This window comes from Cetorhinus maximus, chromosome 7, assembly GCF_964194155.1.
Source record: "Cetorhinus maximus chromosome 7, sCetMax3.hap1.1, whole genome shotgun sequence".
Classification (NCBI taxonomy): Eukaryota; Metazoa; Chordata; class Chondrichthyes; order Lamniformes; family Cetorhinidae; genus Cetorhinus; species Cetorhinus maximus.
In genome coordinates, this window is record NC_135885.1 from 124470227 (window position 1) to 124486596 (window position 16370).

The 16370-nt window shown below is 45.7% G+C and overlaps 1 protein-coding gene across 1 annotated transcript; it reads left to right on the top strand.

Annotated features, from left to right (window-relative positions):
* Nucleotides 1-15540: 15540 nt before the first annotated feature.
* LOC144682503 (histone H2B 1/2/3/4/6-like) lies at nt 15541-15921 on the top strand. Its single transcript, XM_078544894.1, has one exon. It carries the CDS (start codon nt 15541-15543, stop codon nt 15919-15921), a length of 381 nt encoding a protein of 126 aa, XP_078401020.1.
* The last annotated feature ends 449 nt before the right edge of the window (nt 15922-16370 follow it).

Genomic DNA, 16370 nt, shown 5'->3' on the forward strand with positions numbered 1-16370 from the left:
CAGTTAACAGAACATTATATTGTGAGTTTGGTACATCTTTACGTGACATGCTCAGAGATCAGCGTGAATGAGGACACGATTCAGAAGACATTACTGTCCAAAACAAATTTGGATTTTAAGAAGGGGCTAGAGATAGTGCTGGCCATGGAAAGTGCAGTAAGGAATTCAAAAGCCATACAGGGAGCGCGAAATGGTGCCGTCCTCCACGTTAGGCGGGAGGCACCAGCCAAAAAGGGCGTGAAAATGCAAAGCTCTGTCGAGAAGCGGGAAACAGCTAGCAGAAAAATAAAAAGAAATGACTTAGCAGCAAAAACAAGGAATAATTGCAACAGAGGCGGAAACAAGCACTCATAATAATTGGAAGTTTAAAAAAATTGAATGTTTTAGTCATTGAAATGGACACATAATATGACAGTGCAAGGAAAGAATCAGGCAGACTTTCAAACAAGAGAAAAAACCCAGTGAGATCCACAATGTAAAAGAGCCTGAAGCAACAAATTCAGATATTTATTTGTTATTTAATTTGAAGGTTGGGAAAACAGAACCAATACATGTGACAGTGAAGGTAAATAGCAGACCTATTAGAATGGAAGTGGACACAGGGGTTTCCACTGCAGTAATTTGTGAACACACCTTCAAATATCTGAATTAAAGTGAACATAAATTAAATTTGGAAGAAACTGATGCCAAATTAAAAATTTACGTGGGTGAAGACATCCAAGTCAAAGGCATAAGCAGAGTAACTGCACATTATGGAAGCCAATCGGTAAAACTACCCTTGATGGTGGTAGCGAAGGGCCAAGCCTCCTTGGACGAAACTGGTTAAAACAGGTTAAGTTAGAATGGGCTGAAATTTTCCAGCTGAGAGCAAGTGGGTTACCGGAGCTACTACAAAAAATACGCCTCAGTCTTCAAGGATGGAATTGGAAAGTTCCAGGGGCTGTAAGCAAAAATTCATGAGGATCCAGAGGCAACACCCCCCTGATTCATGAAGGCAAGACCAGTACCTTATGCACTGAGGAAAAAGGTCGACACCAAACTGGACAGATTAGAGAAATTGGGTGCTATACAGCCTGTGCAGTTCTCAGAATGGGCAGTGCTAATAGTCCCCGTCCTTAAACCCGACCGAAGTGTTAGAATTTGTGGAGACTACAAATTGACAGTTAATAAAATGGCTAAATTGGACAAACACCCCATGCCAAAAATCGAGGACCGGTATGCTAAGCTGGCAAGTCAAAGCACCTATAAGAATCTTGATATGAGTCATACTTAGCAACAATTAGAGTTGGAGAAGGTCGCCTGGAAATTTGTCACAAAGGGTTAAACCAATATACTCGTTTGCCTTTTGGTATCTCCTCGGCTTGCGCCATATTCCAGAGAACAATGGAAAGGTTACTGCAGGGACTGACCCACATTGTAGTTTATTTAGATGATATTCTTGTGACAGGACTCACTGAAAAGGAGCATTTGGCGAACTTAGAAGAAGTCTTAAAATGTTTCTCGCAGGCTGGAGTGTGTTTAAAAAAAGAAAAAATGCACGTTCCAAGTGAAGGAGATAATCTATTTGGGTCACTGGGTAGATTCACAGGGCCTCCAACCGATTAAGGAAAAAGTGAGAGCCATAAGGGAGGCACCTGCGCCAAAGAACATCTCCAAGCTCAAATGATTCTTTTGGAATGATCAATTATTATGGGTGGTTCTTACCCAATTTGTCTACAGAACTGGCATCTCTGCATTATTTACTCAAGAAGGACCAACGTTGGTCTTGACAGGCACCACAGAAAGAAGCTTTCATAAAGGTGAAACAATTGTTGCACTTGTCCAACCTATTAGTATATTATGACCAGAGGAAAAAAATGGTGTTGACATGTGACACTTCTCCCTACGGAGTGGGAGCAGTGCCCTCCCATCAAATGGACGATGGCATGGAACGGCCTATAGGATATGTATCAAGAATGGCTCACCACAGCGGGAAAGGGATATTCACAGAAGAAAGGGATACTCAGAAAAAGAGGGCCTGTCAATCATCTTTGGTGTCAAGAAATTTCACCGGTATGTACACGGCTGTCATTTTACTATCGTTTCAGACCACAAGCCATTGCTATGATTGTTCAGCGAGGACAAGGCTACACCACCCATAGCCTCAGCAAGATTACAAAGACGGGCATTGATCCTGGCAGCATACGACTATACTTTCATCCATAGGCCTGGAATACAAATTGCAAATGCCAATACACTTCTAGCCCCGTCAGTATCCAAATTCCCTGTGATCTCTGACACCCCCGCACACCAGCCACATGCTGAAGGCAGTATCGTGAATATGAACTCAACAGCTGCTGCCTCCAGAGTAAAAGACAAAAGTTGTTGTCAACATTTTTAAATCGTCTGGACGCAGAAAAAGATCATTGAACCCTGTCTGAAATCATTCAAGTCATCAATCTACAGGCTTTGTATACAATTGACATTTTATTTTTAGACTAGTAACAATTTAACCTGCCCTATCACTTTGTAACTTACTTCTGTGTGTGCGTGAACTCTTGAATATATGTTTGTGTGAGAGTTGGCGCGTTTTTATTATTTTTAATCGACCAGGCATTAAATACAATAAAATCTATTTCGGTTTTTAAAAAAAAAACTCACAAGAAAATCTGTCTATGCGTGTCATTCACATTCATGGCACTTAAACAGTTAAACACTCGCTGAATTGGCAAGCAAATTCTTTAAAACAACACAGCTGTTGCGGTCAACTGAGAGGTGGAAAGAGAGTGGAGCAATTCTCCTGGTCCTCACCTGACTGTAACATAGAGGTTTCAATATCTAGGATTTTCATTTTAATGCTAAGATGTTGGCCATTGACCTTCTAATGTGTAAATACTGTTCAATGTTATGTTCCATAATCCTGAAATCTGTTTCCAGTTTGCTTACACAGCTGTGGTGAAGGACTTTTCAGTAACTAGAAAAAGAGCCCATACCTCCTGTCAACATCTTAGAAAAATGCAAAGACTGATACTAATAATGAGTGAAACAGGTTGGAAACCCCAGACTGGAGTCAAACAGTCAGACCCACCTGAGACCACAAGATTCAGTTCCCCTTGCCTATGCCTGCAAATCGCTTTCTCATACACATGGGGCAGAATTTTGCCCTTGGCGAGCGGGCTCGGTGGGGGAGGGCGGGGGCAGTCAGGAAGATGACCGCTGCCCGTGATCGGCCACGCACCATGGTTTCACACTGGTGGGCCAATTAAGGCCCGCCCAGCATGACACATGAGTGGCAGCATTAAGCACCGCTCGTGCAGGAAGGGGGAGCAGTGCGAGCATGCCGAACACGAACACACATGCGCGCGAGTGAGCGCTACATAATCTCCCCGAGGCACGGAGCTGCTTCAGGGAGATGAAAAGATATTAAAACAAATTGACAAAAATGTAATAAAACGTGTCCCCTCATGTGACTGTCACATGAGCAGGGATACACTATTAATGAAAAAAAGTAAAGTTTTTATTTTGTTTTTATTTGCTTTTGGAAACCTCATCCCGCCCGTGGGTGAGGCTTCCAAAAAACAGGCAAAGGCCGCTTGGCCTTTTCGCCTGCTCACCAACCATTAGGTTTGAGGGGCAGCAAAACATTTAATTTAATTGATAACTCAATGGCCTTAACAGGCCTTTTAATTGTCGGTGGGTGTGCTGCCGGCTCTGGCGCATGTCCACCAACCGAACTATCGCGCAACTGCACATTGACTTCAGCACACTTGGCCGACATCAACACGTGTCATTTCACACTTGAGCCGGTCAGGTGCGCGCCCGCCTGCCGAGCGAAAATTTCTGCCCGTGAGGGTCAAAAAAATCTAGGAAGAGAAAATGGAAGAAAAATAATATGCTTGGTAAATGAAAGCGATCAGAGGACCTGTTCAATAATAACTAATGCTATTGCAACAATGTAAATAAAACAACTCAGATATCAGGATGTACTAAATATTAAGCAGAAATAGTGAGGTAGTCTTGCCACCTTATAAATCATTGGTTCGACTGTGTTGAGAAGACTGTGTACAGTTCTAGTCCCTGCAGTACAAAAGGATACTGCAGCTATTGAAAAGACACAGAGAACTTCCAGAATAATTGAGAGGATGGAGGGATTTAATAATGAAGAGTGATTATGTAAATTGGGTGTGTTTACATTAGAAAAAAAAGGCTCAGAGATGATAAGACTGCTGCTTTTAGGATTCTAAGGAGACTAGATAGATAGAACACAACAAACTATTTCATCATGTCCAGCACAATGAAACCAGAGGACACAGTCCATTCTTCAAGGGGGGTAAATTTGAATGTAATATGTGGAAACAATATTTAAGTGAAAGAGTGCTTAATCTATATTACAGCCTTCCTTGAGAGATGGCAGAAGCAGTTAGTATTGATTCTTCCAAAGGAAAATTAGATAGATCTTTTTCAGAAAACATTTTGGGATACAATATATAAGTAATTTGATACATGGCATGTGGTAAGTGTAGCATGCTTGGGAGTAACAAGTGACTTTGGACCAATGCTTTTCAAAGCTTTCCACCATATGGGTTGAGGGTTCTTTATATCTTGTCTGAATTTATTGTAGGCTAATTGACAGAGATTGACTGCTATGGTTAGTCAACAATTCCACAATTGTATCATCTGATATCCAGGATGGTAAAAGGTGAACTAGATGGTCTTTCCTTGTCCAGCACTTCCTAAGCTGCGATATTCTTCAGTTTTTCAAATCCAACAGAATACCCATCCTCAGAACTTTGTTCGCTACACCTCGTAAGGCAGCAACAATCAAAAAGCTTGGAAGAAAATCTTGCCCGATGAAGCAAGCATTTTTAATAATGCAGAAATGCATAGGAATAATGCAAACGCAAATAAATCCTCACTGTCAATTACAAGTATCATGCTGGGGCTGGAAATTGCCCATGAATTATGAAATTTGACAAGGAACCTCACTGAAGTGACTATTCCACGTAAAATTAGATATTCACATGCCTAGTCTGCAGAATGATCGCACCCAACAAATTCACAGATCATAAAATTCTGTATGGATTCGGTACATGAAGTTACACATTACCTGAAAAGTCACATAAAATTGGAGTTGACGTATCTGAGGTTAAATTCCCAACTAAGTGAACTGGACTGTGTACAGTTATAATGAACAGCTCACAACTACTTTTATTTTCATATCTAAAGCATTTGTAACTTATCAGGCTTTTGGCTTGAAAGTCAGGATTACAGTAGGCTCCAAGTGCTGGAAATACAAGAGATGAAGTGTCAAAAATCAAAAGTAAAATACTGCAGATGCTGAAAATCTGAAATAAAAACAGAAAATGTTCCAAATACTCAGCAAGTCAGGTAGCATCTGTGGAGAGATAAACAGAGTTAGCACCCAGGATTGTCCGTGCCCGCTGGTGTCAGGCATGCTCAGTGGCATCAGCAGACAATATGGCGTGATCAGCTTCACAACGGCATGAAACCAGTTTGCGATCATTTGCTCAGCCCGCCAATGGTGGACCACGTTTCCCATGATCAGACGACAGGAAACTGATTGTAGTACATCTGCATATCATTATTAGGCCATTAGAATCGTCCCGCCCCCCCACCCCTCACCTCCCGCTGGATCGTCCGTCCATGTTGGTGGGAAAGAACGCCAACGTGTTTCACAACAGCACATAGAAGGCGTGCACTTGGAGGCTGCACTTTGAGGGGAACTTGGAGGCAAGTACACAGCAACGATGTGCAGCGCTCACTAGGGTCACCTGTTGGACTTCAAGATTGAGGAGCGCTGGGGAGTGAAGGGCAGCCCTGCCATTGAGGCAACTTGCGGGGTGAAGAGCCACAGTGAGCCGTCACTGGTCGGTGCCTAGCGACACCCAGGGTCTATGGATGCCGCCTTTCATTCCTGCAGATGACCGAGAAGCAGTGTCGCCGAAGTCTGCACATAGCTAAGGAACTAGTCGCCCACATCTGCCACCTGCTGCAGGATTTGACGGCACGGGGACATAGAGGGCATCCACTGCCAGTGGCCGTGAATGTAGCGCTCAATTTCAACACCAGTGGCTCCTTTCAGAGCTCCACAGGTGACCTCTGTGAGATCTCTCAAGCCTCCACCCACAAATGAACCCATGCGGTCATGGATACCATCTTTGTGAGGGCAGCCAGGTTGGTGCATTTTGCCCAGGGCCAGGAGAGCCAGGATGCAAGAGCGATTGGATTTTCCCAGAACTCGGGTTTCTCACAGGTACAGGGTGCCATCAACTGCATTCATGTGGCGCTCAGATCTCCGTTGCAACAAGTGGTCAACTACATCAACTGCAAAGGGTTCCACTCGCTGAATGTGCAGCTGGTATGTGACCTCCAGAAACACATCCTGCAGGTGTGCACGTGGTTTCCAGTGAGTGTGCATGACACCTACGCCCTCAGTCGGTCACAGATCTCTGATGTCTTCCGGGGTCCACAGAAGATTCAGGGATGGCTCCTTGGGGACAAGGGCTACCCTCTGAGGCCGTGACTGATGACACCTGTGTGGTGGCCTCACACTGCAGCACAGTGATGGTATAATGAGGCTCATGCAGCAGCTTGATGGAGCAGATCATCGGGATTCTGAAGATACGGTTCCAGTGCCTGGACCGGTCTGGTTGAGCCCTGCAGTACAGTCCGCAGAGGGTGTCACACATCGTCGTCACCTACTGCGCCCTTTACAACCTGGCACTGCAATTGGGAGACAAGTTGGCTGAGGATGAGATGGAGGAGCTGCATGACTCCTCCGATGAGAAGGATAACGACAGGGATGAGGCCCTCGCACTGGCCAGGCGAGGTAGGCAGGCACACTCGGGAGGCCCTCATAGCTGCTAGATTTGTGGAGGATGATGACGACATGCAGTGAATGACCCCATAGATCCTCAGATTGCACCTGTGAATATTTGACCCCACTCTGGCTTATGGCAGCGCGAATACCCTCTGTGAGAATGCTCCTGTCATGGAGACGCAGTCTAATAGTCGCTCGATCGCAGGAGGATGATGACGACATACAGTGAGGACACTCCATAGATCTTCAGATAGCCTCTGAGCTCTGAGAATGTCTGACTCCTGACTGGCTGAGGGCAGCTCGCTTGCGCTCTGTGATCAACGTCATATCATAGAGATGCCGCCTTCAGCACCTGACCTCTTCAGGAACAAAGCATTACTGGTCACAGGTGCTGAAGAGGTGGGGTTAAGCCCCACCTTAAAGGTGTTGAGAGCACACGGAGAATGACGGAACTCTGTGACGCCTGCCCACTACATTCTGGCAGCAATAACAAGCCCCGTCGAGGTGCAGGCATCAGTAATGTTTCCAGTGAGTGTGAGGCCGGATCATCACTTTGGCCTGAAGGCTGCACAAAGCACAGGGGAGAGGCCCTGGACTGAGACACCTGCCTTTATCTTGTGCAGAAAGGTTTCACATGAGTGACAAGAACACTGCTCATCAGAACAAGGAGCCATAGGCAGGGAGAGATTCTTGGGAGTTTCTTGACAATAGTGAACAGTAAGTACAAGTGTTTAACACCTGTGCTCAGGCTGTGCAACTACATCTTCTTAACTTTTCTAACTGTGCCGCTACGTCTTGGTGATCCCCGGACATCCACAGTGGAGTTGATGGCAGCCTGCTGACTGCAATTCCCTGCCTGTGATGACCTTGGCGGGTGTCCTCTGGAGGGCCGAGGCATGGAGGGCACCGGCCTGCTTTTGGGGTTCTGCTGTATGGCAGTGGCACCCTCCTCGGCCTGTGGAGCTGGAGCTGTGGAGGTCACAGGAAGGGGATTCGGATATGCCGGACACTCCCAGAATCATCTGGGTGGATGGCCCCGGGGTGTGCACCTGCTGAACCTTCTCCCCATTGGTGCCTGAGAGCTCCAGGCTGACTCCTTTAGCAGAGGGTGTAGCTGGAGTGAGAACAAGCTGCCCTCCGCCGCTCTCGCGTACACACTGTTGGAGGCCAACAATGTCATCAGCGATGGAGTTAAGCCCACGCAGCAGTGCAGAAGCGAAGTCCTGGACCAAGGTCTCCTACCCTTGTTGACCTCGGTGTTTTAGCATACCAGCGCTATCACCTCAGAGTGAAGGTGGATGGAGTCCTCCATTGTGCCTTGCAATCTGAGGAGCGCATTGGACATCCCTTCCTGATGTTCCCGAGCTTGTCTTTGCAGCTCCAGCAACTGTGACATGACCGAGTCCAGAGGCTCATCATCTGACTCAGACTCAGCAAATTGGTGGTCCTCAGCAGCCCTCCGAGCGCCAGACACCAGGGAAGTCCCTGTTGCCGCCTGCTGTGGATCAGATGGTATGATGTGCTCACCAGATTGTGATCCCGAGGCTACTCTAAAGCTAGGTCCCACCGAGGTGTGTGTCTCTGCGCTGGTGGAGTGTGTGGGTGTGCGCTGTGATGGGACTTCAGGGAGGGTGCCTCCAGATTCCTCTTCACAGGTTTCCTCAGGTCTTGATTGGAGGCCCTGGCTCACGGACTCTGTCGGCTGTTTCCCAGATGTGCCTGTGGAAACAAGGAGGAATAATTGGTTAATGGCAGTGGCCTGTGAAACAGGACACATTACTCATGGCATGGTTGTCTGATGTATGTTACACTGCTGGATCCTCACTTGGTAGAGCAGTGCCGACCTCACCATCAGCCCAGGACCAGTCCAGATCCTCACCGGCCAGCTGGATGGCTCTGTTTTCAAAGCCCATGAGGATCTTGATTTCAGGCATTCCTCAACCGGTCTGCGATCTCTCCCTGTTGTTGTGTGCCAGCTTGTCCTGCATGAATAGAGATGGAGAAAGTGTAAACAAGGCACCTGCCAGGCCAGATAATAAGTATGCCTGGTAAGTGGTCCCATGGACAGGATGAGGACAATGACGGTGAGTGTGAGACAGTGAGTGGTGATGTCCCTTGAACTGGTAGTGAGTGAGGGCCCTGTGGATGTGTGATTGGTTTGTGAGTGTGAGAGTTGAGAGTGATGAGAAGAGTGACTTACCCTGGACGGAGGAGATCATTCATCCTCTTGCGGCACTGGGTGGCTGTCTCTTTTAAAGGGAGTTGGCGCTGGCCACATCTGCCATCGCCTTCCAAGCCCTGGTTGTTCACGCTGCTCCCCATCCTGCGGTCAGAGAGGAGTTAAGAGGACATCCCGGTGGGACTCCACGACATCCAAAAGGCGTTCCAGTGATGCATTGCTAAACCTGGGGGGCCTTCAGTCTTTTTGCCTTTCGTGGACACCTTCCCTGCAGCAGTTGTGGCCTGGAAGCACTGAGATATGTGCTTGCGGCTGGACTTTAAACACGGCACTCAGCGAGATGCAGTGGCAGACTGATGGTGGACGGACAATTGAGAGCCCGCCTGCCTTGGAAACGGCGTGTTTTCTGCAAATGCATAAATAATGTGGCGGGTTTGGGACGATATGGCGTGAAAACCCACCATCACGGCCGGCGGGTAAAACGCCATTTTACCCGCCCACTACCACACTTAGTGCAAATTTGGGATGATTCCGGCCAACATTTCAGGTCGATGACCTTTGATAAGATCAATAATCAACTTTTTGTTTGCAAGAGAAGGGAGGAAGTATTTTTCCCAACAACTATGAGAAAATAAATCTTATAACAATAGCACTCTCCTTCCGCTAAATTCACCACTATTGTCAACTGCACTTTTGTGAACATCAAGTCATGCAATAAAAATGAAGGCTAGAAATACCTACAGCTTAAGTTATGACAACCTTCATGACCCACTGAACTTTCAATGTAACCTCTTGCTTTGACATGTAACTAATTATTTTCTTGGGCACTGTTTTTGCTTTTTTGAGGTTATGTGTTACTACTCGCTAATTGTTTCGGTTGCCACATATGTGCCATTGCTGTGCAAATTTTTTGCTCTCGGTAAAACACTTTTGAATTAAAAGCAGTGCCTCTTGTTAAATAGTTGCGTTGTGAGCATAACTTCTGTTTTTGAAACGTACCTCAACTATGTAAACTAAGAATCACAAAACACTTTCCTGTTCTGGTTTTAATGCCATTCTAATTTGTATTGCTAAGAATGTGCCTTACACTCATACCTATTTACACTGTAGTTGTTCTATCCTCTACCCTCTACTATGCAAAATCAGCTCCACTGCATTCGCATGCCAAACAATCGATTTCCAAAACCGAACCTCTTTTCACAACTTAAAGATGGCACCCGATCTCAAGGAGGACAGAGAAAACGTTTTAAGGACACTCTAAAGGCCTAATTGAAATGCGCCTGGGAGGAACTTGCTGCTAACCATGCCATGTGGTGGTGCCTCATCCAACACGTCGTAACCCAGTGTTGGAAACTAATTGCATAAACTCTGTCGCGGAGAAGCGACAAAAATGGAAAAAGAGAAGGCAGAAACCTAGCTTGTAACCCCCCTTCCTCAGGACAGCTCTTGTCCTCTTTGCCCAAAGATCTGGGGTTCCAGGATTGACTTGTTGAGTCACCCAAGGAGACACACATCATGAAACCTAGCAGATGTCAACCTCGTTTCGAGACACTGACGACAATGACGAGCTGATCTGTGTACTAGTTCACATCGCGAAAGAGTACAGATGCTAAACCAGGCACATCTGTTGTTTCAGACAGATGGGGCTGAATGCTAATCTGGAGGAGCTAAAGATTTGGTATGGTGTTAAAACTGGCAAAAACGTCAGTGGGTCGGGAAACCAGCTCCAACCTGTTGACTTCAGTGTTTAGCGAGTTACGTTGTGTGCGTGCAACCTGCTTGGGAGGGGAAATTTGCACATTAAAATGTGCTAATTGCTCCATAGGAACGATATTTCACCATGCTTTCACATTTAATATCACATTCATGGGTTTCCTGGGCTTCTTGAAGCTCACAAATGGAAGCAATGCGAGAACACAAGGTGAGGGGAGATGAACCAATCCCAGGGAGATATGGCAATCAGTATTCAGCACCTACAACTGTTTGCTTTCTTGCGAGTGGAAAAATGTTTTATTCGCAGTGCTTTTGCTGAGAGGCTACTTTCCACACTCAGGATATACTATATATACACATATATATATATATATATATATATATATATATATATACGGACAAAGGTGAGGTAATGCATTTTGGAAAGTCTAATACAGGCAGGAATTATACAGTAAATGGCAGAACCTTTAAGTGCATCGACGGGCAGAGGGATCTGGATGTACAGGTCCACAGGTCACTGAAAGTGGCAACGCAGGTGGATAAGGTAGTCAGGAAGGCATGTGGCATGCTTGCCTTCATTGGCAGAGATATTGAGTATAAAAGCTGGGAAGTCATGCTGCAGCTGTATAGAACCCTGGTAAGGCCACACTTGGAACATTGCGTGCAATTCTGGTCGCCACATTATCAGAAGGATATGGAGGCATTGGAGAGGGTGCAGAGGAGGTTTACCAGGATGCTGCCTGGTCCGGAGGTTATTAGCTATGAGGAGAGGTTGGAGAAACTCGGATTGTTCTCACTAGAGCAACGGAGATTGAGGGGCGACTTGATAGAAGTTTACAAAATTATGAGTGGCATGGACAGAATAGATAGTCATAAGCTTTTTCCCAGGGTGGAAGAGTCAATTACTAGGGGACATAGATTTAAGGTGAGAGGAGAAAACTATAGAGGAGATGTGCGGGGCAAATTTTTTACGCAGAGGGTAGTGAGTGCCTGGAATTCGCTGCCAGAGGAGGTGGTGGAAGCAGGTACGATAGTGGTGTTCAAGAGGCAGCTTGACAAATACATGAATAGGATGGGAATAGAGGGATATGGACCTCGGAAGTGCAAAATGTTTTGGTTGACGGGCAATATGATCGGCGCAGGCTTGGAGGGCTGAAGGGCCTGTTCCTGTGCTGTACTTTTCTTTGTTCTTTGTTCTTTGCCTTAGATTGGAGATCAGGATGTGGAATTGGTTTAAGTGGAGATAATGAATGGTAGGGGAAAGAAGTCACTAGCGGGAGTGGTCTACAGGCCCCCTAACTTTAACCACAATATAGGACAAAGTATACAAGAAGAAATATTGGGTGCTTGTGACAAAGGGAAGGCAATAATTATAGGTGACTTTAATCTACATATAAACTGGAGAAATCAGATTGGCAGCAGTAGCCTGGATGAAGAGTTCATAGAGTGCTTTTGAGATAGTTTCTTCAAGCAACCAGCCAGAGAGCAGGTTATACTAGACTTGGTATTGTGTAATGTGACAGGATTAATTAATGATCTCAGGGTAAAGGCACCCCTAGGTAGCAGTGACCATGATATGATTGAATTTTACATCCAGTTTGAAAGGGAAAAGAGTGGATCTAAAACTAGTGTTTTAAACTTAAATAAGGGCAATTATGTGGGCATGAAAGCTGAGCTAGCTGAAGTTAACTGGGACACTAAGCTAGGGAATAGATCAATAGAAAAGCAGTGGCAGACATTTAAGGGGATTTTTCAGAATACTCAGAATAAGTATATTCCTACTATAAAGAAAAAATCTAAAGGGAGGACTCACCATCCGTGGTTAACTAAAGAAGCTAAGGAAAGCATCAACCTTCAGGAAAAAGCATATAACTGTGCAAAGATGAGTGGCAAGTCAGATGATTGGTCAGAATATAAAGAATGGCAGAGAATGACTAAAAGGTTAATTAGGTGAAAGAAATTAGAGTGTGAGAGGAAGTTAGCTAGAAATGTAAAAATGGATAGAAAGAGTTTCTACAGGTAATCAAACAGGAATAGAGCAGGAAAAGTGAGTGTTAGTTCTGTAGAAAATGAGAATGGGGAATTAATAGTAAATAATAAGGAAATGGCAAATGAAATGAACAAATATTTTGCTTCTGTCTTTACTGTAGAAGAGAGAAAAAAACATTCCAATAATAGCTATAAATCAGGAGGTAGAAGGGACAGAGGAGCTTGGTGAAATTACAATCACTGGGAAAGCGGTACTGAGCAAACTGATGGAGCTAGGGGATAACAAGCCTTTGGGTCCAGATGGACTTCATCTTAGGGCCTTAAACGAGGTGGCTAATGAAGTAGTAGATGGGTTGCTGTTAATTTTCTAAAATTCCCTAGATTCTGGAAAGGTTCCATCAAACCAGTAAGTAGCAAATATAATCCCTCTATTCAAGAAGGTAGGGGGGGAGAAAACAGGAAACTATAGGTCGTCTATCATGGGGAAGGTGTTCGAGTCGATCATTAAAGAGGTTGTAGCTGGGCACTTAGAAAAACACAAGGTAATCGGGAAGAGTCGGCATGGTCTTGTGAAAGGGAAATCATGGTTAACTAATTTATTAGGGTTCTTTGAAGGGGTAACATGTGCTGTGAATAAAGGGGAGCTTGTGGACGTTCTGTACTTGGATTTCCAGAAGGCATTTGATAAGGTGCCACATCAAAGGTTATTGTAGAAAATAAAAGCTCATGGTGTAGGGGGGGTAACATATCAGCCTGGGTAGAGGATTGGCTGGCTGGCAGAAAACAGAGAGTATGCATAAATAGGTCTTTGTCTGATTGGCAGGATGTGACTAATGGAGTCCCGCAGGGGTCTGTGCTGGGGTCTCAACTTTTTACAATTTACATCAACGACTTAGATGAGGGGAGCGAAGACACGATAGCTAAATTTACAGATGACACAAAGATATATAGGTAAGTATATTGTGAAGAAGACATAGGGTAAACTTTTAAGCTTAGCGGGCGGGTGCACGCCCGGCCCGACTGAGTGTAAAATAACGCATGGTATTTCGGTCGGTGAGCACATGCCAGTGTCAGCAGCATGCCCACTGACAATTAAAAGGCATATTAAGGCCATTAAAAAGTTAATTAAAAGAAAGTTTTCGCTGCTCATCCAGCCTTACAGTTGGCGGGCAGGCAAAAAGGCCAAGCAGCCTTTGCACTTTTTTGGAAACCTCATCCACGGGCAGGGTGAGGATTCCAAAAGCAAATAAAAATCAAATAAAAACTTTATTTTTTCATTAATAACATGCCTCTGCTCATGTGACAGTCACATGACATTCATAATATCTTTAATACTTTTAATTTGTTTTTAAATCTGTTCATCTCCCTGAGGAAACTCTCTGCCTCAGGGAGATTATGTGGCAGGCATGCGCAAAAGTCATGCTCGCCTGGCCCACCCTCCTCCCCACCCCTGCACAAGCAGCACTGAGCGCTGCTGCTCACGTTTCACGCTGGGCGGGCCTTAATTGGCCCGCTCAGAGTGAAATTGCCTTCCAGGCCCAATCACAGGCAGCAGTCGGCTTCCCGACCGCCCCCGCCAAGCCTGCATGCCAAGGGCAAAATTCTGCCCATAAGTAGTTTGCAGGTGGATATAGGTAAGTTGAGTGAGTGGTCAAAAATCTGGCAGAAGGAGTATAATGTGGGAAAATATGAAGTTGTTCACTTTGACAGGAAGAATAAAAAAGCAGAGTATTACTTAAACGGAGAACGACTGCACAATTCAGAGAGATCTATGTGTTCTCGTGCATGAGTCACAAAAAGTTAGTATGCGGGTACAGCGTGTAATCAAGAAGGTTAATGGTATGCTATCCTTTATTATGAGGACTTAAACACAAAAGGATGTTATGCTTCAGTTATACAGGACATTGGTGAGGCCACATCTCGAATATTGTGCACAGCTTTGGTTCTCCTTATTTAAGGAAGGATGTGAATGTGTTGGAGGTGGTTCAGAGGAGGTTTATTCGATTGATACCTGGAATGAGCATATGTTTAATGTTAAGGTTGGGCAGGCTGGGCTTATTTCCACTGGAGTTTAGAAGAGTGAGCAGTGACTTTGATTGATGTAAATAAGATCCTGAAGGGTGTTGACAAAGTGGACATGAAAAGGATGGGTGAGAGTAGAACTAGTGGGGCACTGTTTTAAAATTAGGGGCAGAATTTTTCCCATGTAGGGTGGGCTCGGCGGGAGTAGGCAGGGGCAATTGCGGAGCCAACTGCCGCCCGCGATCGGCTCTGCACCGCCATTTTACATGGGCGGGCCAATTAAGGCCCGCCCAGCGTAATACGCAAGCGGTAGCAGTGAGCACTACCTGTGTGGGCAAGGGGAGAAGGGAGAGTGGGGTCCTGCAGTCTTTCGCACATGTGCGCGAACGAGCACTTCAATCTCCCTGAGGCACGGAGCTGCCTCAGGGAGATTGAAACGATTATGAAAAAAATAAATAAAAACAATGAAAATTTATTGAAACATGTCCCCTCATGTGACTGTGAGATGGGGCATATTTTTATTTTTCATGGAAACTTTTTATTTAAGTTGTAAAAGCTTCAGGAAACCTTATCCCGCTCATGGTTGAGGTTTCTTAAAAAAACGTAAAGGCCCCCTGGCCTTTTCACCTGCCCACCAACCATAAGGTTGGACGGGCAGTGTAAAGTTGTACTTAATTACTTCATTAATGGCCTTTAGAGGGCATCATCGTGAGACAACGCGAGGATGTTGGAACGCAAGCCCGACGTCATCGAGCATCACTTTACATGCCGGTGTGTTGGGCCCACCCCCGCCCGCCGGCTTCCACTTTCATTCGCAATGCCTGAAGCGGCGGCTAAGGGCATGGCCCCCAAAAAGGGGCCAAAGAAAACTGCCACTAAGAAACGCGGCAAAGGTGAGAAGAAGCGCAAGAAAAGCAGGAAGGAGAGCTACAGCATCTACATCTATAAGGTGCTGAAGCAGGTCCACCCCGACACCGGCATTTCCTCTTCAGCCATGAGTGTCATCAACTCGTTCGTCAACGACATCTTCGAACGCATCGCCTGCGAGGCTTCCCGCCTGATCCGCTACAGCAAACGGCACACCATCTCTTCCCAGGAGATCCAGACCACCGTCCGCCTCCTGTTGCCGGGGGAACTGGCCAAACACGCTGTCTCCGACGGCACCAAGGCTATCACTAAATATACCAGCTGCAAATAGAGCTTCTCGACAGATCTATTTAAAATTCAACCCGCACGACGGCTGAAAAATCCTGACCTAAGAGTCGTCCTTATAGGAGGAGAATATTTTTTTCCCCTCAGAGGGTTGTGCGACTTTATAACTCAGTAGAAGCGGGGTCACTGATAATTTTTATGGCAGAGGTAGATAGATCCTTGTTAGGGAAGGGAATCAAAGGTTATCAGGGGTAGATGGGAATGTAGAACCTGAAACACAAACAGACCAGCCATGATCTCATTGAATGGCAGAGCAGGCTCATGGGGCCAAATGGCTTACTTCTGCTCCTATTTCGTATGTTCGTACGAGTGTATGACCTGGAGGAGGAGCAAAATGACCATCAACAGCAGCAGCAACAGCAGCAACAGGAGCTTACTCTTGAAAGACATTTAGCTCGAGAGCAGAGAGGACAGCAACACTTCAATGCGATTCAA

Coding starts and splice junctions, on each gene's coding strand:
- LOC144682503 (XM_078544894.1), top strand. CDS start 15,541: ATGCCTGAAGCGGCGGCTAAGGGCATGGCCCCCAAAAAGGGGCCAAAG.